Source organism: Anarhichas minor, unplaced genomic scaffold (genome assembly GCF_050575085.1).
Source record: "Anarhichas minor isolate MPS153535 unplaced genomic scaffold, ASM5057508v1 ptg000030l, whole genome shotgun sequence".
NCBI classification, from domain to species: domain Eukaryota; kingdom Metazoa; phylum Chordata; class Actinopteri; order Perciformes; family Anarhichadidae; genus Anarhichas; species Anarhichas minor.
In genome coordinates this window covers 2,446,437-2,474,188 of record NW_027466476.1, presented here as the reverse complement: position 1 = coordinate 2,474,188, position 27,752 = coordinate 2,446,437, and the positions used below count along the sequence as shown (strand labels likewise).

The 27,752-nt window shown below is 42.4% G+C and overlaps 3 protein-coding genes across 3 annotated transcripts; all 3 read right to left on the bottom strand.

Moving 5' to 3' along the window:
- Positions 1 to 1,174: 1,174 nt before the first annotated feature.
- trpm6 (transient receptor potential cation channel, subfamily M, member 6) lies at positions 1,175 to 17,181 on the bottom strand. Its single transcript, XM_076104459.1, is given in 40 exon segments — positions 1,175 to 2,645; positions 3,399 to 3,511; positions 3,610 to 3,661; positions 3,750 to 3,955; positions 4,029 to 4,111; positions 4,283 to 4,581; positions 4,679 to 4,744; positions 4,904 to 4,954; positions 5,069 to 5,094; positions 5,188 to 5,252; positions 5,352 to 5,398; positions 5,696 to 5,798; positions 5,936 to 6,054; positions 6,230 to 6,810; positions 6,850 to 7,386; positions 7,501 to 7,633; positions 7,729 to 7,925; positions 8,029 to 8,143; positions 8,624 to 8,798; positions 8,899 to 9,150; positions 9,392 to 9,520; positions 9,681 to 9,836; positions 10,023 to 10,160; positions 10,516 to 10,744; positions 10,927 to 11,198; positions 11,489 to 11,614; positions 11,739 to 11,873; positions 12,461 to 12,514; positions 13,178 to 13,312; positions 13,443 to 13,543; positions 13,865 to 13,937; positions 14,023 to 14,146; positions 14,279 to 14,453; positions 14,570 to 14,741; positions 14,848 to 14,972; positions 15,335 to 15,548; positions 15,822 to 16,011; positions 16,681 to 16,719; positions 16,949 to 17,028; positions 17,164 to 17,181. Coding segments are annotated over 40 exon segments (6,000 nt in total). The 3' UTR covers positions 1,175 to 2,550.
- A 3,724-nt stretch (positions 17,182 to 20,905) lies between these two features.
- On the bottom strand, positions 20,906 to 22,434 carry LOC142964283 (uncharacterized). The gene is made up of 2 exons (XM_076104543.1): positions 21,893 to 22,434; positions 20,906 to 21,642 (listed from the first exon to the last, which is right to left on the bottom strand). The coding sequence occupies exons 1-2, from the start codon at positions 22,277 to 22,279 to the stop codon at positions 21,478 to 21,480; spliced, it is 552 nt and encodes a 183-aa protein (XP_075960658.1). The 5' UTR covers positions 22,280 to 22,434; the 3' UTR covers positions 20,906 to 21,477.
- A 793-nt stretch (positions 22,435 to 23,227) lies between these two features.
- On the bottom strand, positions 23,228 to 27,081 carry carnmt1 (carnosine N-methyltransferase 1). The gene is made up of 8 exons (XM_076104542.1): positions 26,929 to 27,081; positions 26,238 to 26,433; positions 25,928 to 26,094; positions 25,577 to 25,717; positions 25,117 to 25,295; positions 24,716 to 24,829; positions 24,197 to 24,300; positions 23,228 to 24,110 (listed from the first exon to the last, which is right to left on the bottom strand). Exons 1-8 carry the CDS (start codon positions 27,063 to 27,065, stop codon positions 23,880 to 23,882), a joined length of 1,269 nt encoding a protein of 422 aa, XP_075960657.1. The 5' UTR covers positions 27,066 to 27,081; the 3' UTR covers positions 23,228 to 23,879.
- Between the last annotated feature and the right edge of the window lie 671 nt (positions 27,082 to 27,752).

The following is a 27,752-nucleotide window of genomic DNA, read 5'->3' as shown; positions in this document are numbered from 1 at the left end:
AGGAATCTGCCCAGACAAGGCTTTGATGAGTGTGTGTATGTGCGCATAGAGCATGAATTCACTGTCCAAATCTCTTTAGAACCCAGACTATATGACAAGCATTGTTACGTAGCACATGAAGAAAAACAAAAAATATATTTAGTGTATGTCGGTGTGCTCTTGTCACCACTGTACAATCGTGTTTATTGCTTATTTTGCTGCTTTTGGGACAGCGAGGGAAGTTCACTGGTAGGCTATGAATCAAGCGCCATCACAACATCCCGGGGACAGTGAATTCCACCTCTGAATATGAAGTTTTTGTGTGTGACGCTATTATTTTCCCTTGTTAGACTGTGAATCAGAGGGATGGGATGGGGTTATGAGAGGGGATGTGCTGGCAAGAACGAGTGGCAACGCAACACTGTAAGTAAGATACTGTAGCAATAAGAACCGGAGGCATTTACTACTGTCATGTTTGCATTGTAAGATTATTTTTTATTTTATTACTATTTACTTATTATTATTATTGTTCTTATTATGACTACTATTCTTCTATTACTATTAGCCTATTGTTGTTCTGTTCTATTTGCATGACGTTTCATTGCAATGAAACATTTGGGGCTTATTTGTGTTTTTTTCTTCTCATGATATTGTGAGCTTCGTGGGAGGGAGGGGGGGGGGGGGGGTTATCTGCAAGGTGGGCGGTGGGTTCAGGGCAAATTTTGCGTCAATTCAGTCAGTTCAAAGCAAATTCCTTTCACAAGCTGGAAGCATTTTTGAATAAAATGCTGTTATTTATACACAACCAATTTAAATTTTGTTGGTCGATTTGAAATATTTTGTTTTTCTCAACCTTTGAATGTGTGAGATCGTATGACCAGTTGGTGAACGGCCCTTTCTGAACTGGCCTTATTGAACCGGATCAGAGACCCTCAACCTGCAGTGGGAGGGAATGATGTGGGGGGGGGGGGGTTATCTATTCTGAATGTTATGGAGTAGCCTGCTCAGTGTGAGGGGCTGAACACATCATGCGCCTTTACCACTCCATCAACACAGAATGACATCGCAAAGCGCACAATAAAACTAGACGGCATCATACGTGACGACTCAGACAATTTGTGTAAACATTTTTAATACACTTGGTTTAAAATGCATTTCCTACACTTAGTAAAATACACTCCAACCCAAACCGCCTCCCTTTCCTGAGAAAACCTGTGTGAGTGTATGTGTGTGTCTGAGAGAGAGAGAGCGAGAGAGACAGAGAGAGAGAGAGAGAATGAAATGTCTGCTCTACCAATGCTTTGTATACTTTCTTAATGCATTACACATGCGTGCAATTGGAGTAGTGTTGAAAAATTGTTAATTTATTGTTTAGAATGTCTTTTTGCATCCCAGCAAGAGCAAATAAAACAAGATGTAGCAATCTGTAACCGAAACCTAAAAGGTTCTTGGGCTGCAGAACCTCTTTTACACAGGACTAACATAAGAAATCTAAAAATACAATAAAATGAGACCTTTTTTTTTGTTGTTTTCAAAGTGCCATAGCTAGTGAGGAGAGGAAGGATTGGCAGAGTGGGGCGTAGAGGCTTTACTGTGTGAATTTACTTGAGAAACCAATCAAAAAAGGAGAACTCCGAGGAAAATGTGTATTTGATTACACTGACAAACAGCTTTTACATTTTATGCTTTTTTCATTTGGAGAAACGGGACTCTGCTGCACTCTGAACTCTGACTCGACTGTAAAACCATCAGCTCTACTGTAGATTTTTTTTATTTTCACATGAGAATGAAATAGTGTTTGTGCGTGCATTTGCATTAAGGAGAGCCACAAACACCCCCATTTGATGGATCATCATGGGTTGAAGTTCAGAGTCATGCAGGGCCCTGACTGAGTCCTCCTTTGAGATGTATATACAATGTGAAGGTCTGAAGTGATTTTTGTTAAATTCTATATTTTATCGCTTTTGTAGACATTTTGTTGTGGGAAGAAAAAAAAATAAAGGAAATTTTATGGGTGCATTTCTGTCTTGTTTTTCTGTCTCACACATACATTGTTAGATTTTAACTTTTTTATTTTAGCCAAAGATGGAATAATATCATCCTTATTAAATTAATCCATAATGTATAGGTGCATGTTAATCATAACAGTGATTGCCATTGCCTCAATATCAAAATATACAGAATAATAATAATACAGAAAATGGTAATTTAGACTTTTGTAAAGTCTTGAAAAAACAATATCTTATTACTGCATTTCCTGTTATGATTCATACAACACAGCTTAATGATTTTATAAGAATAGTCTCCCGACAGTATTTACTTAATACATTGAAGCCTTTGTTTAAATTACAGTGATAAAATCTCTAGTGTCCAGTCACAGACTGCTTGTGATAAGAGTTCACTCTTCCATCTCCCCGTTTCCCCTGCAAAGGAATCAGGGCTGACGCAGGACACCAAAGACCACATTTTATGAGAACATGTGTATGTATGTGTGTTCAAGCAGACAAGTCTCAGTACATGTGTCGGTAAAAGTGCATGTGTGGTGTCCTTCCCGACTTCCTGGGTCAACGGTTACACCCTGGTTTCATCGGCCTCTTGTTCTTCTTTCCCCCATGTCGGCTCTGCCTCGTTACTGTTCTCGCAGCTGTCCGGACACTTTCTTAAATCTGAACAACGGAAACATCAGTAAGCGACATGTCGCTCCAATAACACAGTCATTACCACAAGAAAGAGAATATTGACAGGCCTGGGAGGAAGTCCACGCATCCAACATTAATAATTTGGTTTGATTTGTTGGAGAAATCTTGGAGAGGACACAAGAAGAAGAAGAGCAAACACAATGCACCTTTGAAATATCAAAACAACTGTGTCTGAGTGTTTGTGTTTGTGTGCTTGTTTGTTTTTGAGCACAGTTTCTTTCCGAGCAGTTATCCTCTAGATGCCGGTATCGTGCCTACCCAGAGACGTTAATTAATAGCTAATCAAAGCTAATGTCTCAGCAGCACATCGCCAGCACAAAGACATGATTAATATGTAATCAAAGGCCGTGGAGCACAACGCACAAAGCAGGGCCCACCCCCATGCCTCAAACACTACTGTTGTTATAGGAATAAACGAACACTCGCAGCTTAATTAGCTGGATGTTGGTGTGTGTTGTCTTCATTTGAAGTTGTTGGGGATTTATCTCAGAGCCAACGTTGGCCTCCAGAGTGACGACACAGAGGTGTCATACAATTAAATGCGTATACACACGTGCGCAAAAAACAAAAAACCCAATGACAAAAAAAATCCTATGTATACGCTATGGGGTACAAATTAAATTAAAAAAACTGTATTCTTCACATATTTTAACAATGTTAATATGAACACATTCTCTCTCTTTCTCACACACATACACGTTAACACTGAACGTGTCTGACCTGCTAGGCCCAGTCTGCGGCAGCAGGCACCGCAAGAATGTTTCTGCAGGAAACCGCTGATGGCAGCTTCTCCGAGGTTATCTGGACCAAAAAGCATCTCACCCCTACTACCACTGCAACGGGGTCAGAAACAGGGTTTGTCTGTTTTACCAATATGTATTTGAGATCATTTGAAGTTCAAAATGAGAGGGGAAAGGTTTCTGAAACTTACCTTTGATCGTCTGCCATAATGACTGTTGGATCAGTCAGCTCCTCTCCTACACCTGTCAAGAAAATAACACATCGATACTGAAATAAAGGACAGATAAGTAGATACACAGGCATGCTGCAAACACACACAAAGGACTCTACCTTGTATATCGAGCACCAGAAGCTTTCTGCATGAGTACTCGTATGTCCAGTGGGAGAACGCTAGCAGCATTTCTTCCAGTGAACAGCAGGGGGTGATCTCTTCTCCAGTGTTGTTGTTGTACTTCTTGAAGTCCCCGACCATGCACCTCTCAATAGTCAGCCACTGGCCATTGGAATGCCAGAGGACCAGCGCTACATCTAGAAACCTGGTGGGGGGGGGGAAAGACATTAGTACATGCACAGACACACACAGATGCATGTTCAAGAGAAAGCACACACCTTGGTGAGTGATGCATATTATCAGGTTTGACCTCGTCGAACACTTGCATCATCTTCTGGGCTGCTCTCTGCTGCTGGATCTCCTTCAGGGGTATCCAACACAGGTTGACCATAAAGTTAAAGCGATAGGAAGCTAAAAGTCCAGGAGATTTCAAATTGTGAAAATGTAACAAAAATAGGAGCAATTTTGCTAATTGGTGAGAAATGTCAACTATTCCCTGCCTATGTGCACTTTACTATTTAGGTACACTTACCCTTAAACAAAGCTGCAGTGCCGTGCTACCATGGAAGTACCTCTGCCAGGCACGGACCACCTCCGGCCTGAAGGCTTTGACCACGTACACCAGACCAGGTCTGAGCACGTCCTGTTCTGCCCAGGTACACAGCACCCTGCAGCCCCGCCGGAGACCCCCATCCATAGAGCCCTCTTCACTGGAGAGGGGCTGCAGCAGGGCAGACAGGCCTCGTGACGACCAGGAGGAGACTGTGCTACATTCTGGGTCAGCGTCAGAGGACACTTCCTCCAGAGAGTAGATGCTCACCTCTTCACCTCCTGCAGAGAATGAGGAAAACAGTAAATTAAGTGGACGGAAGGAGGAATGGTAATTCACAAGAAATAAGTTGACTGTGACAACAAACAAAAATGTTACCCAGAATGGAGACGGGAGTGAAGGGAATGGTGTGAGCCAGTCTCATCAGATTGTTTCTCTCCATAGCTGTTAACACACAAACAAAAGAGCTAAAATACAAGTATAATAACACACAATCAGATGCACAATAGATGAATCCAGGTATAAAAAAGCTTTTGAAATCAAGTAAAACAAAATGTTAGCCAAAATGAATCACTCTTAATTTTCTGAATAATATCTCAATACCTGAATAGTGCGGATACAAATTTTCCGAGGACTGGAATGAGGCACTCTTCGCTGAAGCAAGCAAAACAAAAGACAGAAAAAACAGTAAATCTCACAATAACAAATTAATTCATTATACAAACATATTCTATATGAAATGCATCAAAAGTGTATGTTCAGAAATACCTTCAGAGGCAATCCCACTCTGTAAACTGTATCAAAGCCATAAAGAAAAACATGTGATTTAATTGTTACCATCTTTAAGTGTTTTGAAAGTGTTACGGCCAAAAGAAAGGCAGACTTACGAAGACCTGTGGCTCATTGATCGGGCCCAGCTGTTCCATGCTGAGTTAGTGGGGCTCCACACATCCTGAAGGCCAATGCAAAGATACTCAGACAAATTATACACTCAACATATCTTATATTTACAATTACAACAGTGTGTTGCCACAATTTGTCACAGATTTACCTGATGGGAAAACACTTGCTTTTTCAACAAATCCATTGGTTCAAAATCTGAAACAAAATTGCTATTTTCAATATTCAGATCTTTAAAAAAAACGTACACTGTAAGTAACTTATACATCGCACATTTGATCATTTCACTGTTCATTTATTCATATGCAGGATTGATTACATGATAAAATCAGAGAGGATTTGATAAACCAACAGGCTCTTTATCATCCGCTCATCCTCCACCTTGTCATTTCCCTCATTGTTCCACTGTGCATTCTGGTTCAGTGGGGTGGCCTATGCTTACAGTATTACTAATAACTAATAAGTGCTTGATTGAAATAATCTTAAGGTCCTTACTGAGCTGACTGAGACTGGTTGAAGCCGACCAACATGTAGGCTCTCCTCTCATTCTCCGGTACCTTCTCCAGCAGGCATCGGACAGATTGGACTGCGTGGTTGCCTTTTTTTCCGTAAGAAATGAAGAGTCACAGAATATAAAACAAAACAATGAGCAGGGTTTGATGATCCATGCAATAGGCAGTGCATTTCTGAGCCATCATGGAGAAATCAAATGTCATAAATAAAGTAAATCTCAACAGAAAGCTCTGAACATCTTACAGCATCTGGACTGCTCTCTTGTATATTCACTGTCTTCCTGTTATGGCTTTTGCCTCTGCTGTTTAAGATTTGAGTGAAGTCAGAGGACTTGGACCACTCTATGGAAACAAAAACACACATGAAATGAGATGAAAAATTAGATCAAGATTGACAATAATTGCATGCTTAACGCAAATATTTATGACCAAAGGCTTATTTTTTAGTTTTAAACCATCTGTTTGTATTAAATAATTTGTTTTTCTAACCTCTCTGCATTACAAACTACAACGTTACCTTTGCTCCTGCTGCACAGCAGCGATGTGTCGTCCCTAAAACTCCTCTCCTCAGACAAACGCTCTTTGTCCATCGGTTCGTTAAGCAAAGGACACGATCCCCTCACCGGAGCGAGGGGTGCCCCTGAGAAAGTCATATTCTCCACACTGGATGACAGGGATCTGCAGTGGCCATAGGGACGCTCGCTGGACAGACATGCCCACCTCGGGGATTTCACAGACCTTCCACATTGGCTGGAAGGTTTGGACCGAGAACTTGGTTGGCTATCATCCTGAGAAAAGGCAGGATTTACCAAACCCTCAGAGAGGTCTCGAGGCTCAGACAGAAGGACAGCATTGGAAGAGGCTCTGGATAATTCTAGATTAGACAGCTGTTCATGTGTCCTTTCCTCCTCTTGCTCCTCTTCCACAGAAGTTTCCTCCTGACTGGGATACAGGTATGGCTCACCTGTCCAGAGTTTATGATGTGGTGACTCCAAGCTTCTGGGAGAAAGAGGAGACACACAGCGGGACGGTCCACAGGACTGACAGGGTGTCTGATCAGACTGTGAATCGTAAGGAAAAAAATGTGTAACATATAAACTGTAGAAGTCATTCATTATGTGCTAGCATTATTGTCACTGAGAAGAAGAAGCTGAGAAGACGGTGATAGGTATTAAATCCTCATTCTCTTTCACTTTCTACAACAGTTATGATTATGAAATGACAACAGTAAGTACCTCCTTTGCTCCTTCCTCTCCATCCTCATTGTGTCCTTGTCTTCTTCCTCTGCTCCCCTTAGCTCTGACATTGCACTCCTGAGATGCCAGTCTACTCGCCACCAGACTACTGCCCTCCAGCACAGAGGGCGGGTTACTTTTGGACGACCTGGGCATCACTCGCCGCATATTAAGTACATCACAGTCGGCTCCACTTCTGTGCGGGAGGGTCCAGCTGTGAGGGAGGATGTGCCGGGACGCTGTGATGAGTCGACATTGAGCCAGGCGGGCCTCCTCCTGTTGCAGGCTGTCAGAAGCAGAGAGCAGAGTGAGGGTGTCCACGGCCAGAGCCGACAGGTCCTGGAGTTGACCCAGCTGACAGTCCAGCTCCGACAGGCTGTCCTGAATGAAGATGACCTTCTCTGAGACCTCCCTCACCATCATGCACATCTCCTCGGCTCTAGTAGAACAAAATAAATAAATAATCACACTCTTCAAACAAGACAGCAGAGTCCCTTTAACTCCACATTGTACACTCCTGGTCAACACCAATCAATTATAATATCAATCAGACCTCTCAGATGTGGCTCTGATCCTGTTAATTTGACTGCTGTGGAGAACTTCGCTCTTCTCGTGGAAGTAGGCCTGTACACATTTCTCCTCAAACTCATGGAGCCTCTTACGATCCTCATGGCCCAGGTAGAGCTCTGGTAAAGACAGGTACGACAGGAGAAGAGACTGAATACAAAGACACATGCTGTGAAATGACTATATCCACACACATACACACTGCGGTACTCACTAAGTCCAGAGCCTCTCTCCTCCCGCTCAGCATCCCCAATAAATCTCCTGTAGATGGCTCTCAAACCTAAGGTCATGTGACTGAGGAGGATAAGCGGCGGAGGCAGCCACGGCCTGTCCTGGTAGGTCATTATGTAGCGATAGCGGTTGTACTTCCACAGCTTATTGGAGGTTGATGCCATGTCAAAGTAGATGTTGCTGTTATTGAGAGGACAACATCAATTTAAATAAAAGTACTATATATTTTAGGGTCCTACACTTTAAAAATGTAATTTGGAATTTGCTTTATAAACATGCTTACTTAAAAAATGCGATGAGAATGTTGACCATGATGATATACTGGAAGAACATGTAGACAGCCTGGAGGAATGCCGTCAGAAAGGAAGCGGGAGGACACGGATGACCGTCGTCACATGCTGTTAAGACACCCAAACACACACACAACAGACTTCACACGAGCAACAATCAATACCAACATTAACAGTGGGAATACAATGCAAACTGTCACGGGTATTTCATATGCTGTAACCAATGCCACAGATGCTTAAGGGCCTGAATTCAGACTTTTTTTCCCTTAATGTATGATTCAAAATGTTGATTAAGGGTGTGATTTGGCATTGATACCCAGAACTGACATATGGCACAGAGAAATAACCTCATCTAAAAACAGTAAAATGATAAATTTGAAATTGCTTTACTAACAAACTTTTGCTTTAGAGCAATTTGGCATCTTCATGTTGTTTGTTGTACATGTGCAGTATCAACTGCTGCATTAGTTATTAGTTAATCTGACATTAAGCACCTCAACTAAGAAACTCAAGGCTACACCAAAGTCATCAACTGTTTTGAATCAAAACTGGTTAATAAGTATCTTGTGTTTCTCTTGAACCGCTCACGATCTATCTCGGTTGCGTAGACCTCTCCGTAGATCATCCAGTAGGGCTGGAAGACTATGTCTCGAACGAGGCTCCAGGATGGGTCCTCATTTGGCGACAGGATGGCCTTCCTGGACACCCCGAAGCTCAGCAGCACTATTGCCATCATCACCACTATGAAGAACATGTTACTGGTCTGAGTAGACATAGAGAGACAAGAGGGGTGACTAAAACATTTTTAAAAACTCATTTCCACTTTCTTCCTCTCCAACAAGTAGTGTACAGCCTCTACCCACCATCTTAGTGATCATGGTGAGGTAAGGGCCAGCATGCTGGTTGACAGCCAGCAGATCCAGCACCCTGACGAACCAGAAGATGATGTCCAGACAGTAACTGATCCGTCCTGCCGTCCGGTAGGGTTCAGCATGCCAACGCAGTGTCAATCCAGCCAGGAAGAGGAGGATGGCAATGACATCTGATACGTTCCAGTACTCCGAGAACCAAATCTTCAGCTTCTGGCTCAGCTTCCTCGGCTCAGACATGAGTACCTAATTAAGAGTTACATATTTGGATATTCTTTTGTTAAGTAGTATTACGCTGTATTGATCTATCAACCAAGATGCTTATGCATTGTGTTATGTACTAAATACTTTTATTTGGTCTTCAATATGACACTTTTTTAGGAATACCCTCGGTAGAAAATGTATCACCAATGCATCTAAATAGTTACAGAATTATAACGGAGAGAATAGAAATAAAGTAGAGAACATGTCTCTCTGGCTCTCTCACCTCTCTGGTTTTCTCCACTGCAGTGGACAAGATGTACGCGATGACCAGCCACTCCTGAACACTGGCTTGATCCTGCATCTTCACCAGGACGACGTAGGAGAATAACATCAGAAAGAACAAGTAGGACATCTAAAATGGAAACAGAGACAGTTAAAAAAATGTGGAAACATTAGAAAAATATAGATTAAATACTATACATGCTGCATCAAACAAGAAGGAAATCCTCTGTTGTCAGAAAGAGAAATATTTAAATTGTTTCCACAAGTATTACAACATGGACACCACCTACTGTGTGAAACCAAAACTTGACAACAGGAGCTGTGTAGAAGTCATAAAGTCTTGTGATCCAGGAAAGACACGTCACCGTGGTGGAGGATACAGTTTCTGACACGTGACCAAAACATCTGTCATGGAACGACAGGCCTCGCTCTGCATCCTGACTGGCCTGTGAGAGTAGAGTAGAGTAGAGCAGAGTAGAGTAGAGTAGAGCAGAGTAGAGTAGAGTAGAGTAGAGTAGAGCAGAGTAGAGTAGAGTAGAGTAGGAGAAGAGAATGGAAGACAAGAGGTACAATAAGCTATTCGGATTTGGGTTACAGTTTGAAAACAACAATTTTACCGTGTGATCAGTTACCTCGTCAGCCGGTGGAGACTTCACAGACTCAAGTCCAAACAGCATTGCCTCATGGGACTGTGGTACATGGCACATTTCAGCTTTGCTTTTAAACTCCAGCAGCAAGATGGCAGGGGGCAGAAGAAGGCTCAAAATGATCTGAAAAATAGAGATAACAAGTGTATCATGTACGCTTGTACAACTATCCAGAAACATCAGGAAACAATGCCTCCAACATAAGCTTAGTGAAGCAATATTTTTTAAATTAACAATTAATGAAATTAGTCATTGTAACGTCAAAGGAACACTAGGAATGATGGTCCCACTGAGATTTATGTTCATGCATTTGTATTTATATGTATCACTCTTTATAGTGATAAAAACACCTCATACACTAAGACAAGAACATCTTTGTTATGACACTTACAATCAGAGGCTTAAGAGGTGTATGATTGTAAACATAATATGAATTTTCTCTGGTTAATCTGACACTTACGATGTTCACAATGTTTACCTTCACGAAGGAGTTTTTTCTCATGTTGAGCGGACCGGTCCAGAGATCTGTGAGGAGGGTCTGAGTGCAGGAGTGTGAGACGAATGGTCGATGACATGAGGAGACGGCCATCTGCAGACAGGTGAAGTGACTCCATGCCTCCATCTCTGAAGTCAACAGCTTCATGGCCATCTGCCCATTCTGGCGAAATGCACAGTCTAACAAGTCCACCGCCAGCTGACCAAACTCACTAAGACACAAAGACGGGATATCCTGCATTATGCACCATTTAAGGATCTTTTAATACACAAACTCATAATTTAAATGATTACTAAATGGGTCTTTAATCATGCTACTACAAACTTTATTATGTTGCAATTGTCCTAGTAGGTTGAGTACAGACAACACTCACACACACCAACATACACTCACAGTGAATGTGTCTTCAATCGCTCTGAAATGTGGTCGTCCATGCTGCTCTGCCGTGCCTCAAAGGCCATGGAGCGGTAAAGCTTACAAGCCACTGCCGCACGTGCCAGCGCATCCTCGCCCTGCTGCCACAGGAACAGTGCCATCTGCTGACGCTGATGAAGAACGGCCCACACGAACAGGTCGTTGAAGTTGAAGGGAACCAGCCATGGAGCATCACCAAGGCCAGGGCTGGACGTGATCTCTCGACTACTCCCGGGTGACACATCCTGCTCCTAGATGGGAAAGTTAGAGGTATGGACAAAACAAACCACAAAGGAATGGAGATGAAGAAGGAGGGATCCCATAAGGAAAACAAGTTATGAAGGGGATTATATTGTAAAAATATATGTTTGTACAAAGCTGTTAGGGCTGCCTTAGAGATCCAAAAGGTGCCTACTAGAGACAATAGCATGGCTATACAGGACTAGAGATTTTCTCAGAACAATTTAATAAAATTTGAATAGTTTCAATTACGAGTGAAGTATTTGAATGACTGAAAATACTGCCAAAAATCCCCACCAACCTTGGGTTTGTGGGGCTGAGCTGTTCTGAAGAATTGCAGGTCCTGGGGAGTCCTGCCCTTGGTAGAGATTGGTATTAATCCCCTTCTCTGTTTAGACAAGGAGGTGGAACTGTCCCATCTACCCTCCTATACTCACACCGAAACAACAACGAGGAGAGTGCAGTATTGGTAAGAAAGGTTAAGCAAGTCAAACAACATTTTTCAAGGACATCAAAACACAGTGGACAAAGAAAGAAAGAGTTCTAGCTACTTTGTCCTGCAGGCTGATGTAGGCAGCTCTGAAGTGTTTCCGTGTGTAGGTGCTGCGGTACGCTCCTCCTATGAGGTACTCTATCACCAGGCCCATGTCAATTAGAGAGAGACGGTAACCTATGGGAAGAGAAGCCTACTCTCACACACACACACGCACACACACATACACAGTAAATACACATATATTATATAGTTGTTTATATGGCTTCTACAGTTATACCTATAGTGTACATAGAGGCGTTTGTATGTTACCTCAAGGCTACCGTAGTTCTCCGACAGGCATGCAAATGTGCAACCTCTTGACTAGATTCCACTAAATCCTACAAACTGCTCCTTTAAGTTTAAGTTAACAATTACAACAAAAAGGGTTTAGGAGGAAAAAAACAAGGTGATATTTTGGCTAGACGAGACTGAAATGTTTGGTATAATCTGATGACTAAAAAGTCAACAGTTTTCCTTGACTAAAACCATAGTTGAAAAAAGTTACCATTTTCTCTGACTAAGATAAGACTAAAATGTGCAGATTTTTAGTCATCTAAAACTTGACTAAAAAGAACAGGATGAATTTGACTAAATAGGCTTAACACTAACAAGGAGATTTGACACAGGACTAAGACTAAATAAAACAAATAGTAACACTAGTTAAAGCCAATAATGTCTGAGTAAAGAGTGTAATTTAATATCCATATGATCATAGGCGTTCTCATTCTCACTTGTCACCTGTTTTGCATCTTCAGCGAGGTGGTGCAGGAAGCTGTCCGTCTGCCCCTGTGACTGTGGAAAGAAACTTGAAATATTATCCAGAGAGTAGTAAACGGGACAGCTACCAAATCAGAGCAAAATAAAAGATCTACTGGTTACTTTATAACAAAGTTGCATATTTCGTACATAGTCGCAGCCCTGGGACACTTAGCTCGTTTCTTAGGGGGACTTATTATCCCAGAGTTATGAATAAATAAACAGGCATTGATACACAAAAGATAAAGGCACTGCGGAGAAAGCCAAGTGTGAATGTACTGATGACAAAGAGTCTTATGATCTCAGAACATCCTAAAACAACAACTGGGAAAATACCCTGAATGCAAGTGACCAGGAAACGAAGACATTATTGGTGCAAAACACTTACAGTGCATTATTGTGATTTCGATCAAAGCCACAGTTTTGGAGTTTGTGCTTCAAGAGTCACAAACAAAATAACTGAATTTCTTCTGTTTGTATACTAAAGTGCGAGCCAAGGGGAAACAAAACAGTAAACGGTACACCAAGACAAACACAAGTACTGTGGGGTGTAAGTATAATATAAATGTAATATGTTGTTGTTTTTTATGTCAATGCTGTACTTCTATTCATGACCAATAAGATAAGTAAATAATACATTCTGAAGGAGATGGAGAGTCGCAAACATAAGAAGTCGATACTTCAACATATTATAATGACCGTGTTATAGAGCTCCTCCAGGCGATCCACAGTAAGGAAGCGGCTCATAGTCATGCCGTGGTCAATCAGCAGTTTGACAAAACTGACTCGGTCCATCACCAGAGCATCCAGCATGACATTCTCCAAGGAACCCACCTGCATACAGCATACAATTATTAGGATTAGACAGCAGCTGTTAAGGACCGTTAGAATGAACAATATAATGTGCAATAACAACGTTTAATTACATCATATATGCAGTAGTGAGTCACTGAGCCCGTCTTACCTTCCAATGCTGTCCGTACACCAGGACATCTTTCTGTGCTATGTCAGCCCTGTCCCAGGCGAGGGCCATACTCAGCTGCTCTGCAGGACTGGCCTTGGTGCCTGTTCATCATACAGAACAAAAAACATACATCAGAACGTATATATACACCTCTGCATTCCTAGACAATAGCAAACCTTTCTCCCAGCTGACATTTTATCAGGAAAAGCCCATTTCTATCATTAGTTATTGTTCCATTGTTCCATTGTGCACCAGTAATTCTGCCTGCACAATAACAAGCCTGGAACTTGTAAACCTACAAAGAATGCAGCAGTTATTACTGTTATCAATTATTATTATTATGTAGTTTTCCTGCTATGACATGTCAAATGTCTGCAGTGAAAGATGTCTATTGTCACAACCAAGAGGAGAAATATAAATACCCTTGAGACTAGTTGTCAGAATGGCTGCATCAGGTGCCGTTTGGTCCTCTGACTCGGAGTCAAAGATGGTTATCTGTTATTCAAAGACATATTGGAAGTAGTGAGAAGTACATGTTTTGAATCGCAACATAAACATTCCCAAATGGTGTTTCACTTACAGACTCTCTGTGATCCATACACTGCAGAAGGAGACTGCAGAGCTGAGACGCTTCTGCTGTCTCTACTCCAAACACATCTCCAATCCTGACAAGGAAGTCCTGTTTAATGTCAGCATCCAACTGCCTAAACAAATGCAGTAAAGGTGTAAGTTACATTTGTGACATGTGACAACATGATCAAAGCAAACACTGAGTTGACACAATAAGGTAGCTCCATTAGACTTACTTCTGTAGATTCAGTTAGGGACATGCATACCTGTCAATAGAAGTCTGCTTGTGTAGGAAGGCGAGCAGGTCGGCCGCCCTGCCCGATCCCTCGAACACAAACACTGGCACAGGGGGCACATTGCTAACATAGTCCAACACTGTGGACACAATGGCAGGGCCTCCCTCCACCACCACACACACCACAGGCACTCCTTGCTTCAGTTCTACGAAGAAGGGAGGAGAGGGTGACATAACGTCGGTCACATCGAGCCCCTGAGCTTTTCTCTCTGCCTGTAAGTATTGCACAAAAATACACACACACACACACACACTGACTCACGAGGGTGTATCTTCTGTAGACGGATGTGTTTCTCCAGCTTCCTCCTGAGGCCTTGTTGGCAGCCATGTTTTCCCAGCGTTCCATCATCCACCAACAGAAAGTGGGAGTGGAAACCATTAAGACAGGCCCTCTTGCTCAAAGGGTTCCCCAGTGGCTGGTAGGGCCTGAACACCTGAGCCATGGTAAGTGAAAGTCACATCAAGAGTCAAGAACCATACGTGCACGTATTCAGTGTGAAACTGATGAAATCAGCAATTAACAAGATTTCATAAGCTTACATCTCTGCCTATGAGGTCCATGTTGTTGTCAATGACTCCCCATGGTGTGATGCCGACTGTGTTTCTCTTCCTCAGGTTGTGGCCCCCAAATGTTTTCACTGCCTCGCCCACATACTTAGACACACCTAGAGTATGTAAAAAGCAGCTGAATGCACAGCAAATCAAATTCAAGAGTATAACTCTTAGACCCAGGGACACAGAGTGAATGGACTGAAATCCTTACCAATGAACAGACCTACTTGAGTTCACACAGCCCGAGAAAATTATCAGGAATTATTATTATTATAACAGCATCGCATACAGAAATTTACATGCAACGTAAAATTAACTGAACATCATACAGGCATGACGGAACAAGAGGTTCTTTACCGTTTCACACCAGGACCAATAATGATGCATATCAGTCAACAGCATCCAGCGTTGTTCAGGAGTAATAAGTGATACTGACCCACACACGCAGATGTTACAACAACGTACATCAACCTACCTGTATTGATGCCGTCAGTGAGTATCCATGCTCCCGTGCTGAGGGCGGCAGTGATCAGCCCTTTGCTGAAGGCCTGCTTGACTTTAAGGGGCAGGGAGAAGTTTTCTGAGCCCCCCTGGACAGTCAGTAGCAGCTTGGGTCTCTCCATCTGCCACTCCCTCAACATCAGCTGGAGCAGCACCTCTGGCTTGGAGTCCACAGCCACACGAACATACTGGAGAGGAAAAACAAGGAACTTTTAGGGACGGGGAAGCTATTTCTGCTTTTCTCAGGTACTGTGTGACTGTTCAGTGAAGCAGATGCTATCTTAGATCATAGCATGCCAAAGCTTGTTTATACAGCAATCATAAGACAGATACCTGTCTTTTTCAATCCTGGACAAGCATGTACCTTCATTTTGGGAGAAATCCTTTATAGAAAATGTGAGTTCAGTTATAAAAATGTAGTAAAAAAACACATATACTGTAGAGTTAGTAATCTCACAGACCTTGGCCCGGCATACACGTGTGGCAGTGTCCTGAAAGTCTATGGTCCCATAGGCGTTCGTGGGACTGGCTTTGGTGTGGAGCTCTATGGACCAGTCCTCTTCCAGGTCCTGTCCAGGACCAGGATAGAGGGATGTGGGGCGAAGGGACTCTTGCCAAGAGTGCTCCCCAATCAGGCGGCCACAACTACATCTATCAATTGAAAGATTATGTGATTGAGTATAGCGGGTGGTGAGAGGTGGCAGAAATTCAGAGTAACTTCTATTTTTGTGCCTGCACATCATTCACTGACATTTTATCACTCTTTTGAGCTATCAAAAGTAGGTGTTTGCTTGTGAAGCACTCCAAAATCACGGTATTGTTAGGTAACATTCACAGATACCTGACAGGCCTCCACCTGGTCTATTTAAGCCAGGCTGCTGCAGTTTGTCCCCCTTCCCGTCTCCCTCCCTTCCTCTTCACCTCCCTTTGTCCTTGGGTCTATGTTTGGTTGTGTTTATCATTTTACAGCCCACAAAATTCCCACACATCTCTCATCCTCCTAACCTCCTACACTGCTGATAACACTAACTTCCATGTAGGATAGCAACAAAATAAAAAGACATTGGCCTTATCACTTTCCTTGAGGCAGTTTGTGACAAATTAAACAAGTGGTTCTTTTCTAAATTTGCAATAATATTAAATCTGGCAAGACACAAGGGAAATAACAAAAGAGCAAAAAGGGGAAATTATGAAATAAAGTGTGTGGGGGGGAAAGTAACAAGATCTTCATTGGAATAGGGGGTGGGGTGTAGGAGGGTAACGTAGTGGGTTTGAGGATGGTGTAAATACGCACATAAACACACAATTCATAGATTATACCTGATCAAGTTTTGGCATACTTGACATACGGGAATACATCTGTAAGAAACAGGAAATAACAAATTATCAAAGAATCCACACAGTCTCTATTCCTGGAAGGAAGGGCCGAGTGCCAAATAGTTTTGCTCTCAGAAAAATGTTGTTTCCAACCACTGCTGATAATATCCAACTATGTACTAACTAAACAAATCATCCTGTTTTTCTTCTGAGAATCATAAAAACCTGTACTTTTCTGGAAGCTCATCAATGCAATCAGATTCCAGTTTACCTATGTAGGTCCCGAGATGAAGGGATAAACCTCACACACTCTCTTTTGGAGAAGGATTCCTCAATCCAAGACTTTCGTGACTGGAATAAGAAGAGAAAATATTTACTTACAGTACACAGATCCTGGAGCAGCTAAGCACCATCTTCTCAACTGCATTGTCAAACTCAACTTCCAGCAAGAAAACCCAATATTGCTGAAAAAGTGTAATCGGTGACCTTTTCGGTGAAGCTCATTACAATGCCGGCAGCAGCCTACACATGCTGGGCCCACAGTGAACTAACCGTAGGTCCCTCGTCGTAAAAACAGCAACTGCACTCTTAAAAACACTTGGTAGAGGTACAACAGTCAACTTCGAATTGATTTTCACAGAAGTCTTTTCTTCATGCTTCGCCTGATCTTTCAAGGTCTGTCCTGCTCCTGTGGTCCGTTTCACAGAACAATTTAACAATGGCCTTACTGAGTAGAGAATTGTTGGTAGGAAACATACACACATCCCCTTCCTGAGGTTAGTACACATGGCTGGGAGGGACCTGGCGTGCTGCCTCCTTGGGTCTGTGTTAGCATAAAGCACGGTGCTGAAGGGTAGCTGAAGTTTGTGTTCACTGTGTTTGTGTACATATATATATATATATATATTTCAGTTTAATGACAATTAACCTCACTAATTGTCCATGTGCTGCAGCTGCAATTTCAGAATTGCCACTAAACTAACAAAACATTAATCACCTAAAAGCACTACTTTAAAGATCCTGTACTATATTGGAATATATACATATATATAAATAATTAGTTCTGCAAATGTACGGCCATCTAGTGAGTGGTAGTTTTATTCCAGGTGGTCAAACGTGAGGCAGTTCTGCATGAGACACATTATCAGCAGCCTTGACATTTATTTAGACAAAGTATTGCATTGTTTATCTGAATTTCTGTCACGGTTTTCTTAAGAAACCATTTTAAGATTTCAACTTGTTTGCTAACCTAGATGCCAGGCACTGACTTATAATTAACGTAACGTTGTCATTATCTGGTAGTAACATGGTGACTGCCATCAGATGAAGAGTTGAACATGAAACATATTTTTAGTCTGAAATGCTTTGGAGAATAAAGTTTCACGAAATGTAAACACAGATTCGAGGTACAAGTATTTTTAGCTCAGCTTTTGCTGAATGAATGATTAACTTTATGCACTACGTTAGTTGATTAACGCCAATTAAAGTTTCCAAAGCACGCTGTAGAAATAACAGTATTTTATCCAAAGTGTATGCTGGAGACGAAAACTTAAATAGATAACTAGGTACCACGTTTCCTTCAGCCAACATCGAAATCACATCAAAACGTTGCTAACATTAGCTATTAGCAAACGACAGCTCACGCGTAGCGTTTAATAAATAGTTTTATAACCATCATAAATAGCTGATTTATTTATACACCCGCTGGAAACGAGCTGGACTCATTAGTGGACATTAGATGTAGTCACACATAACTTACCATGGCTGCACACTGCAGTTACAAACGTGTATCTTGTGTGACTCCACATGTGTCTCGAGTCTAATCCCACCTGTTCATTTAGTCCCCTCACAAGGACTGACTGCCCTTTTATTAGCCTCAGGTCCAAAGAGCAGGGCGAGCCAGGAGCCTCGAGGAGTCCATGACCTCCTCCTCCTCCTCCTCCTCCTCCACACACATGCAGGACTCTTTAACCTCCAGAGCCGTCAACACATGCAGGAGGAAGTGTTGTGTCCCCCATCTTGGTCCTCGTCTGCAGACGGGACAGACAGGGAGATGTGGTCACTGGTGAAAGCAGCCAAGAAGGATGATATAGATATATATATTTAAAAGATTTGTCTAATTGTCAGCCCCTTCTCAGGTACACACACACACACACACACACACACACACACACACACACACAGGGTCACAGCGCCTGCAAATATACAGACCCCTTCATATTTTTGCACATTTTATTGTTGTAGATTTATTTTTTAAATGGTTGAAATTGCCATTTTACCCATCTATCTACACTCAACAACCCATAATGAGAAACATGTTTTTAGAATTTTTTGCATATATATAAAAATAAATCTGAATCTGAAATCTCTCAGAAAAATATTCAGACCCTTTGCCGTCTCACTCCAGTTTGTGGTCAAGTGCATCCTGGTTGCTTTTCAATATTTAAATATGACTAATGCAACAAATATTATAAATGCATTTTGTGGTGCACATTTGGCTGATTGTTGTGCTTACTTTTTATCTGGGCTTGCCCCTGATGCCAATCAAAGGCCCTGAATTGGCAGCCGATGGGAAACTTGCAAACCTTGCTTTCGAGCCTTGGATCAGGTCATGGGTATATAAACATTTCCAACGCTTTCGGTGTTCCCAGGAGCCCGGCGGCCTCAATAATTGTGAAATGGAAGAAGTTTGGAACCACCAGGACGCTTCCTAGAGTTTGCTGTCTGGCAAAACTGAGTTAGTGGGCAAGAAGAGCCGTAGTCACGGAGGTGACCAAGAACCCAACAGTCACTCTAGGAGAGCTTCAAGCGTCCTCTGCAGAGATGGCAGAACCTGCTGTAAGGACGTCAATCTTAGCAGCCCTCCTTCAATCAGGCCTTCGTGGTATAGTTGCTGGACAGAAGGCAATCTTAAGTAAAAGGCATGACAGGCAGCACACTTGGAGTTTGCCAAACTGCATTTCAAAGACTCAGAGCATGAGGTAAAAGATTCCCCGGTGTGACGAGAACATCGGGGACTGCTCATCACCTGGCCTGTCCAGTCCTTTTGGTGAAGCATGGTGGTTCTCAGAGGCAGAGACAGACAGACCGACCGGTCAGAATTGAGGGAAGGATGAATGCAGCAAAGTACAGAGAAGTCCTTGAAGAAAACCTGCTCCAGAGTGCACGTGACCTCAGGCCAGGGCGACGTCTCAACTTTCAGCACAATTAATCGGATCATCCAGCCAAGACCACGCTGGAGCGGCCTTTAGTGGCCCTGCCAAAGCCAGGACTTGAACCCTATAGAAAATCTGTGGAAAGACCTGAAGATGGCAATTCTGGAGGGTCTGCCAGAAAGAATGACATTAACTTCCCAGATCCAGGTGGCAAAGCTTGCAGAGACTTACCCAAGAAGACTCAAAGCTATTATTGCTGCCAAAGAGGCTTCTACAAAGCACTAAATTAAGGGTACTGTATACTTATGTAAATGAGAGATTTCAGTTTTTGGTTTTTAATCTGTTTACATTCCTCCTGATGCAAATTTAAAACATACACTACAGGAATGCACTGGCCATTTTGTTTGTTTGTTTGTGTTCTTGTTTGACATAAAGGGACTCCCTCTGCATTTTGTTGTGCAACCATGTATTGTACAAAGACAATAAATGAACCTTGAACCTAAATAAAACATGTTTAAAACATTATAGGTTATTGAGAGAAGATTGATAGGCAAAAATGCAAATTCCATAAATCTAAAATTGCATCTACATTACAAAGAGGTCTGAATAATTTCTGAATCCACTGTATGTAGTTCATTAGCACCTCGCTGGAGACAGCAGGGCTTGGATGCCATCGAGCTGATCAACAGCTGGATCACATCTGTAAATCCTCTTCTCAGAAAATAAATTATTTTCATTTTCAGAATGCAATCAACGGTTCAGCAAACAATCGTGACCGTTAATGAGCATTTCTCGCCTTGCATGGACTGCGGCAGGTAAGTGCGTTACTTTTCCATGGTTTTACTTGTGTGTTGTCTGTTAAATGTGTATTTACTGTATAGTGTAATGTGGATGCCGTTTGCCACAATATATCTCTGCAACTTTTGATGTGGTGGCTTCTTACATAATGTATATATTTTAAGGGTGCCTTTGAAAATTTGACCCTCTGGTTCGTTAAGTTTTACCTTTTGATCAAACCCTGACAAATACTTGGGGAAAACAAATTTAAGTAAACAATAATAAAATCACACGAGTAGAGAAAACTGTTCTATTGTCAGTACAAAAAAGGGTTGTTACAATCAGCTCTGATTAGCAAAAAGGTGTACCAGTAACATGTAATAAAAGAGCTAATACAGCCTACACTAAAGTCTAATAAAGTGTTTTATCTAATGTATCCAACATATATAACAGTCAAAAAATCTATGAACAATTTCTGAACCAGTAACACAAACCACATTAAGATACTACTCGTATTAACATTATAGATTAATAAAATACTAGGTTTGCAAGGTAAAGATTTAACACAAAAGAAAAATGTATTAGTCACAATTGTACACCAGACTGTCTGACTTGAGGTTTACTAAAATGTCACCACACTTTTGGTCACCGATGTAAGAGCAGTTTGCTGCGGTGCAGATTTCAGTGCTGCTTCACCGAAGTCACACGAAGGTTCACCGACGGGGCTACTGGGGCAGTCGACATCAGGTTGTTGCATCTCTCCTGGATACATTTCAAGCAACCTTAAGGTGCTTTTCAACGTCTCCATCGGCTGGAAAGCATCACATTTTCATCATCACGTTTGAGACGTCGCTTGCACCTGTAATCTTCAGGTCTCCATGGCATCAGAAGAGGAGTCTTTGACTTTAGGTCGGTCTTTACTTTGGGAATGGTTAGCATCTTCCAGCAGGGAGAGGTTCAGTTCAGGTAAGGGGGCCCTCCAGTACTGGAAGGTGTTGTATGTGCAGTCTTCAGTGCTGTTGTCTTCACCGGCCTGAGAGTGATCAGAAAGAGAGGAGGATTGAGCTCAGGAGAAATGTGCAAAGAGGCCTACAGTAACATTTTAGACTGGTGGTCACCGGCGACATCAACCTGTGGCATATTTTACCCACTAAGAGTGTTGCTGACGCTCTATCATGGGTAACGGGTGACACCTAGTGGACACTTTCTGCAATTACACCGACTCGCTCTCTCTGAACAGAGCTGCACAAGGCGAATCTCCCGCTATGTTGTTAATAACTTACTTTATCATTAGCTTTAGGAGCAACAGTCTCCAAACCCGTGCAGTCATCTCGAGGTCGTTTCTTGGAGCCCGTGAGCGTGCTGGAGCCGCGACGGTCCTGGAAACCTCCAGAAGTCTGCAGGGCCAAAAGAGTAGCTGCATGCTTCCTTGTGTCGCAGCATGCGGGCTTGCGATGAAGGGCCGCTTCTTCTTGTTTCTCTGGGTCTTCAAAGTGGTGCGGCCTCTTCCTGCAGCGGCTGCCCATCAAAGCCAGGAGGGACGGCGGGCTCACACCCCCGGTCGGAGCCATGCTCTCCGGCGGCAGGTCAACGCTGCTCAGAGAGAGGTGACATCTTTTGGAGGGAGAGCCGTGCAGCAGAGTGGTGTCGTCGGGACGTCTCTTCGCCATGAGAGTCAGCGCACTAGTAAACAGCGGTCAGTCAAAAACACGTGGGGGCTCTGATACCGTCGCTATAGCTGCTTTTCACTGACGACGTTGTGCGAGGATGTGTTCAACAGTTTCGGCCCCGGTAGTACAATTATTGCGGGGGTGGTCCGGATAGCCAATCAGAGAGCACCGCTGACTATCCCCGCCCACAGCCGCCTCTCTTCCTGTGGCAGTACATCCATTGCTGATCCATGCTCTCATTTCATCCAGACCATGTTATTGTCATCGGTTCCACCCTGTAAGGACACATATCTAGTCACAACAATAAAGTATTTAAGAGGATTAACTGTCTTTTTTCAGATTCCCCTACATGAACGTCTTTCTACATACGAATACAATTGTGGAGGGGGAATATTGAGGCTTTATGTATTAATTTTGTTAGCTGACAATTAGTCAAACATGAACTGTACATATTGTGAGTCTGTCTAAAAAAATACTGGAATTAGCCTATAAAACACCCACCATGCATTTCTTCTTTTTTTGTGTTTCAGGATGCAACTACTCTGCCCAGGCTGCTTTGACCACCACCTGACATCATCACCCTGCTTTAGTATTTATAATCAAGTTCTGCTGCACTGCACCCTCATGTCGTTATTTTCTCACACTGTAACTGTCATACTTGGCCTTCTGCTTATTAGACAGGTACCATCTGAAGTAGGTTATGTGCCCCGTCAGTTATTAAGATGTCAACTTGCTTTTTACAAAGCCCAACTTTGTCTCTTAGTTTGATAGTTTACATTTCATTGGCTTCACTTGATGTACATCTAATTTTTCTTTTTTGAACTCTCAAAATACCTTTTCCACTCCAAACATGTTTGACAATTCACAAGCAGGGAATAAATAATAAATAACATAACTATTGAGTTTTGTGACTCTTCACTGGTATGAATAAAACTCTGGAGATGAACATTTATTTAATGTTTGGCTTTATTACAAAGTGTGATTAGAAACCAGAAGTCGATGAAAGTCATCTGCAACTTTAAAACAATGTATTCTTGAAAAGCTTAAACATGTTTTGATTAAATTGTCAGTGTTGACCAATGATCAATGCAAATGAGTAGACATAGTTATTGGCAGCATATTTTAAAAAATAAATAGATTTCAAAAGCTAATGTTCACATCACGCTGTCCTATCACACACACACACACACACACACACACACACACACTCTCTCTCTCTCAGGCAGTGAAAGTCAATGGAGATGAGAATTTGTAAGACCACGGGCAGTCCAGCAGTAAAAAGAAATGTACTCTTCATGGCTTGTAACCGACACACAAACCACTGAAACAAGATAGCAACCGAGGGTAACCGACTCATCTCAAAGCCCAGGTATCTAGAGCTGTAGAGTATTTAGAGATGTGTTTCCTGGTGATACACATTACACAGGGCCTGCGGAGTTTAGCACCGTTCTCCATGATACGCATCATAAAAAATATAGATGACAAAATATAAAATTTATGTCCACTGATTTTTTTATCTGTCCGTGTCCATTTTCTTTTTTTCATTTTGTCAGTCTAATCGTCGCCTCTAAGTTCACTGTTTTTGTCAAAGGATTTCCTGTCACGTCAGGCTGTCGGCACCTTCTCGCCGTGGTGACTTTGCGGCCGGTGGGCAACTCTGTTGTTGGTCATCTTCTTCTTCTTCTCCTTCTTCTTCTTCTTCTTCTTCTTCTTGACCGTTAAAGTACAGGTCTGCAGGTTTTCGTGCCACAAAGAAGACACAGTCGTAAACGTATCTCAACATAGAGCGGTCGTTCTCTGTGTAGGTGGTCTGAACTGACGGTTTCTCCACCTGCAGGAGAAATACAAACACTTCTGATTTCTGAAGACAAGGATTATTGTATGCCATGAATATGAAAATGAAAGTCCTTGGCTTACCTCTATATGGAAGCCAACGTTAACAATCGCTGTCCTAATGTCTTCATAGCTAAGTTCAACTGACAGCTCATTGGCCATGTTCTCAAAGTGGTACAGCAGTGGACCTGAAGGAACATTACATGTAAACTTTAAGATAAGTTTACTGAGACCAAAGCCGTAAGCCCTTTTTCAAATAATTGTACTTTCTAATGAATAAGAACAATGCACCCGACAACACTTTAAAACAAACAGAAACATTGATGAACATCTTATTCATGGGACATCCGGTTGTTCAGTTTTTTTGTTTTATGTGCTGAGAGCAGTTCAAACATCGATGTGATTACTTTGTGAATAAAATGTAGTCTGATTTAACCTAACGAATAGTGAATTGAAGCATTAACAAAGTGAGCTGAACACCTTGGGAAGAAATGATTGAACAGTTGATTGCAATTATTTCTTTTTATTTCTTGCTGTAACAAAGAGCATATTTTGCTAAAAATATGTTTACTCATTTATTATTTTTAACAAGAGCAGACTCACCCAGGTTGATCCACACTCCACCGGGTTTAAGGATCTTCCAGATCGTCTCCACATACTCGATGACATTATGAGCCGTGTCAATAAAGAAGCAGGTAGCCACACAGTCCCAGGAATCTGACCCAAACAGACGATATATTATTACATGATCATTAATGTTGCTAAGGAGCTAAATTCACCAGTGATCAATTATTCATCATTAACAGTACATTCACATCAAAATGGTCCAATTATCTTGGAGTCTTTGGCTTGTGTAAAATGCAAGGCCGTATTGTTACAGTTGTTTTGTGGAGCTTGCTGAGGGCATTATGCAATCTGAGAGTAAGCTCGGCCTGAAAGGACATTTAATAGAAGACAAAAGTTACTTCTTTCAATTGTGAAAGATCCACACAGCTTCAACTGACCTGATTCACTGTAGACTTCCACAAAGTCCCCTGCTACCATGGAGAAGTCTGCATCTAAAGGTAAGCTCTGAGGGTTGACATCGGGGAATATGATCGGTCTCGTTTGGTCGGAGGATTTCTTGTTGTTGCTAAACTGGTGGATCCAGGGGTACAGGGTCAGAGAGTTCACCGTTTCACACCTGGATGAAGGCAGTCAAAATGTATGAGGACAGGTGGATGGATGGAAGTGGTATGCAGCAGAGTAAAAGCTCAGAATTGATTGCCAAATAACTAAATATGAATGATGTGTTATGGTTTTATTTGTGATCATTTAAACATAGTTATAGATTTATGAAGTATAATTAAGTGTGATTGTTACACCTCATGCAAGCAGAGACAACTTGCATAAAATGTGTGCATAGAAAGGTGATAGTCCCTAAGTGTTGTGTAAGGCGTGTTGGTGGCAGTATATATGCTGTACCTATTGAGAACAAAGTTTGAAGAGAAGAGCATGAAGAAGCTCCATTCGTTGCCCTGGCAAATATAGCCCAGCCGTGCTATCTCCCAGGCTAGACGGCCAAGCCCAGCACCCGGAATCAGCACACTCACCCTAGACACATCACTGACATAATAAAATATTCAAAATGCACATATCACATGGAAAACATGGAGTAAGTCACATCATCAGAATTATTACAAGATGTTCTGAAACCACAGCACATGGAAAAAGTGTTTCCTTGTATCGTTGAGTATCCACATATCTCACTGTCTTAGCATGCATGCGGGTGTCTATGCGTGTGAGTCTATGTGAATGAGCATATGTGCTTCCTACTATTGGTCATTTGGGAATAGTCTTTGGATCTCTTCGATGATGGGCTGGTAGCAGGTGTCTCTCTCTGCCCGGCCCGTCTCGCTCCAGTCTCTGACAAACTGCTTTATGGTGGACTTCAGCTTGTCCATGTCAAACGTAGTAGATGGGCTCACCTTCCGCGGATCCTCCTGCAAGTTGAATGAAAACACAAAACCCATACCTAAATTCCTCGAGTAAATAACAAGAAAAAACTAAGATACAACACCACAAACTGTTTTTGTATGCAGGCTGTTTATGTACAGTAGACTACCCGGTGTAAGCCAAGCCTTACCCTCTCGCCGTATTCAATGTTCTCAAACATGTGGAGGCTGTTGTGAACGATGCCCTGCAGGATCTCCTGGTTGTGGTCCGCACACTGGCTGATCCGGGACAGATTGGACAAAACTTCTGGCAGCAAATCCTGGTGGCGCTGCGGGAGGCTCAAAAACTGATGCTCGGCATGCTTGACCTGCTCCTGGACATGGACCCTGAGGTGAAGACAAGACACAAGGCGGAGAAAGGGCTCACAGGGTGTTTTGTAATGGTGTCCCCTCAGGGATAACACTGAGGGGATCACATCTGAGGAGCAATTGGGTATTAGACTGTTTATTGATGCAGTGTGGGTCGAACACGCTGGTCCAAATGGTTCATATATTATTCATTCTCAGTTATATTTTACGTGCGATTGCTACATCATAATATTCTTCACTTGTGTTTGTTTTACCTTGAGGTGCTATGACATGAGAGGAGCTAAAGTCAGAAGATCAGAACATAAATGCTACCGGAAGCTGATCAAATACCAGTTGACTCGACTGTGGGAAGCTCTAATCAAAGTTAGAATACATGTGAACCATCTCAGTTAGCAGCTTTCCCTCCAAACCTAGTGATCGGTCCTTGGCTATTGTCACTTGCTAGCGAAATCCGTTATAGCCACAAACTGTCGTTACCTGGCTTGTACTGTATTGTAATCTTTGTCAATATACCTGTAAAATCTAAAAGCATCGATTATTCTCCAGAAATGTTGCCTTTCCAGCTTGGCCTCCTCCCCGGGGCTGTGTTTCATTCTCTCTTTGTTCAAATACGGTCCTCCTTGCGGTCCCTCTCCTGTTGTTTCGGCCATGACTGAGACAAACTTGCAGCCGTCCAATCAAAACGCAAAGAAAACTTCTTCTTCTCGGAAATTGTTAATTCCAGCAGAACAGGCTCCACGAGGCGTGTTGCTGCCACCCACAGTCGGGTGAGGAGACTGCAGTTGGTTGCTCTGATACAGTGTCACCCGGATGAAGGCAAATAAATAAATAAATGCAATAATACAACCCTGCTCAATAATGTACATAAGTGGCGTCCCTCTCCCTCCTCTCAAAGGTTCAGAAAACGTATTATTGCTACATATGTCCCTTTTGGTGTCCCATCTTTGTGTCCCATGTGCTTGGTTCAGCAGCAGTCAAGTCCCACCTTGTTCAACTTTTCAAATTATATTAAAAGCTGTTAAACACACACACACACACACACACACACACACACACACACACACACACACACACACACACACACACACACACACACACACACAACTCCGTCCTGCTTTAATGACTACCGTCCGGTGGCACTGACCCCCATAATCATGAAGTGCTTTGAACGGCTAGTCATGTCACATATCAAATCCATTCTTCCCCCCACCCTGGACCCTTTCCAGTTTGCATACCGTGCCAAACGGTCCACAGAGGATGCAATCTGCTCTGCTCTTCACCCAGCCCTCACCCATCTGGATATGTGAGAATGCTGTTCATAGACTTTAGTTCAGCAT

Bases quoted from the DNA above. Each gene is read 5' to 3' on its own strand.
- LOC142964283 (XM_076104543.1), bottom strand. From the start codon at position 22,279: ATGGCGAAGAGACGTCCCGACGACACCACTCTGCTGCACGGCTCTCCC. The intron at 21,643-21,892 runs GTAAGTTATTAA...GATCACTCTCAG, and splicing joins CTCCTAAAGCTAATGATAAA to GCCGGTGAAGACAACAGCAC.
- carnmt1 (XM_076104542.1), bottom strand. From the start codon at position 27,065: ATGGCCGAAACAACAGGAGAGGGACCGCAAGGAGGACCGTATTTGAAC. The intron at 25,718-25,927 runs GTAGGAAGCACA...TTATTATGTCAG, and splicing joins CTATTCCCAAATGACCAATA to TGATGTGTCTAGGGTGAGTG. The intron at 24,301-24,715 runs GTGAGTCTGCTC...ATGTTCCTTCAG, and splicing joins TGGAGTGTGGATCAACCTGG to GTCCACTGCTGTACCACTTT.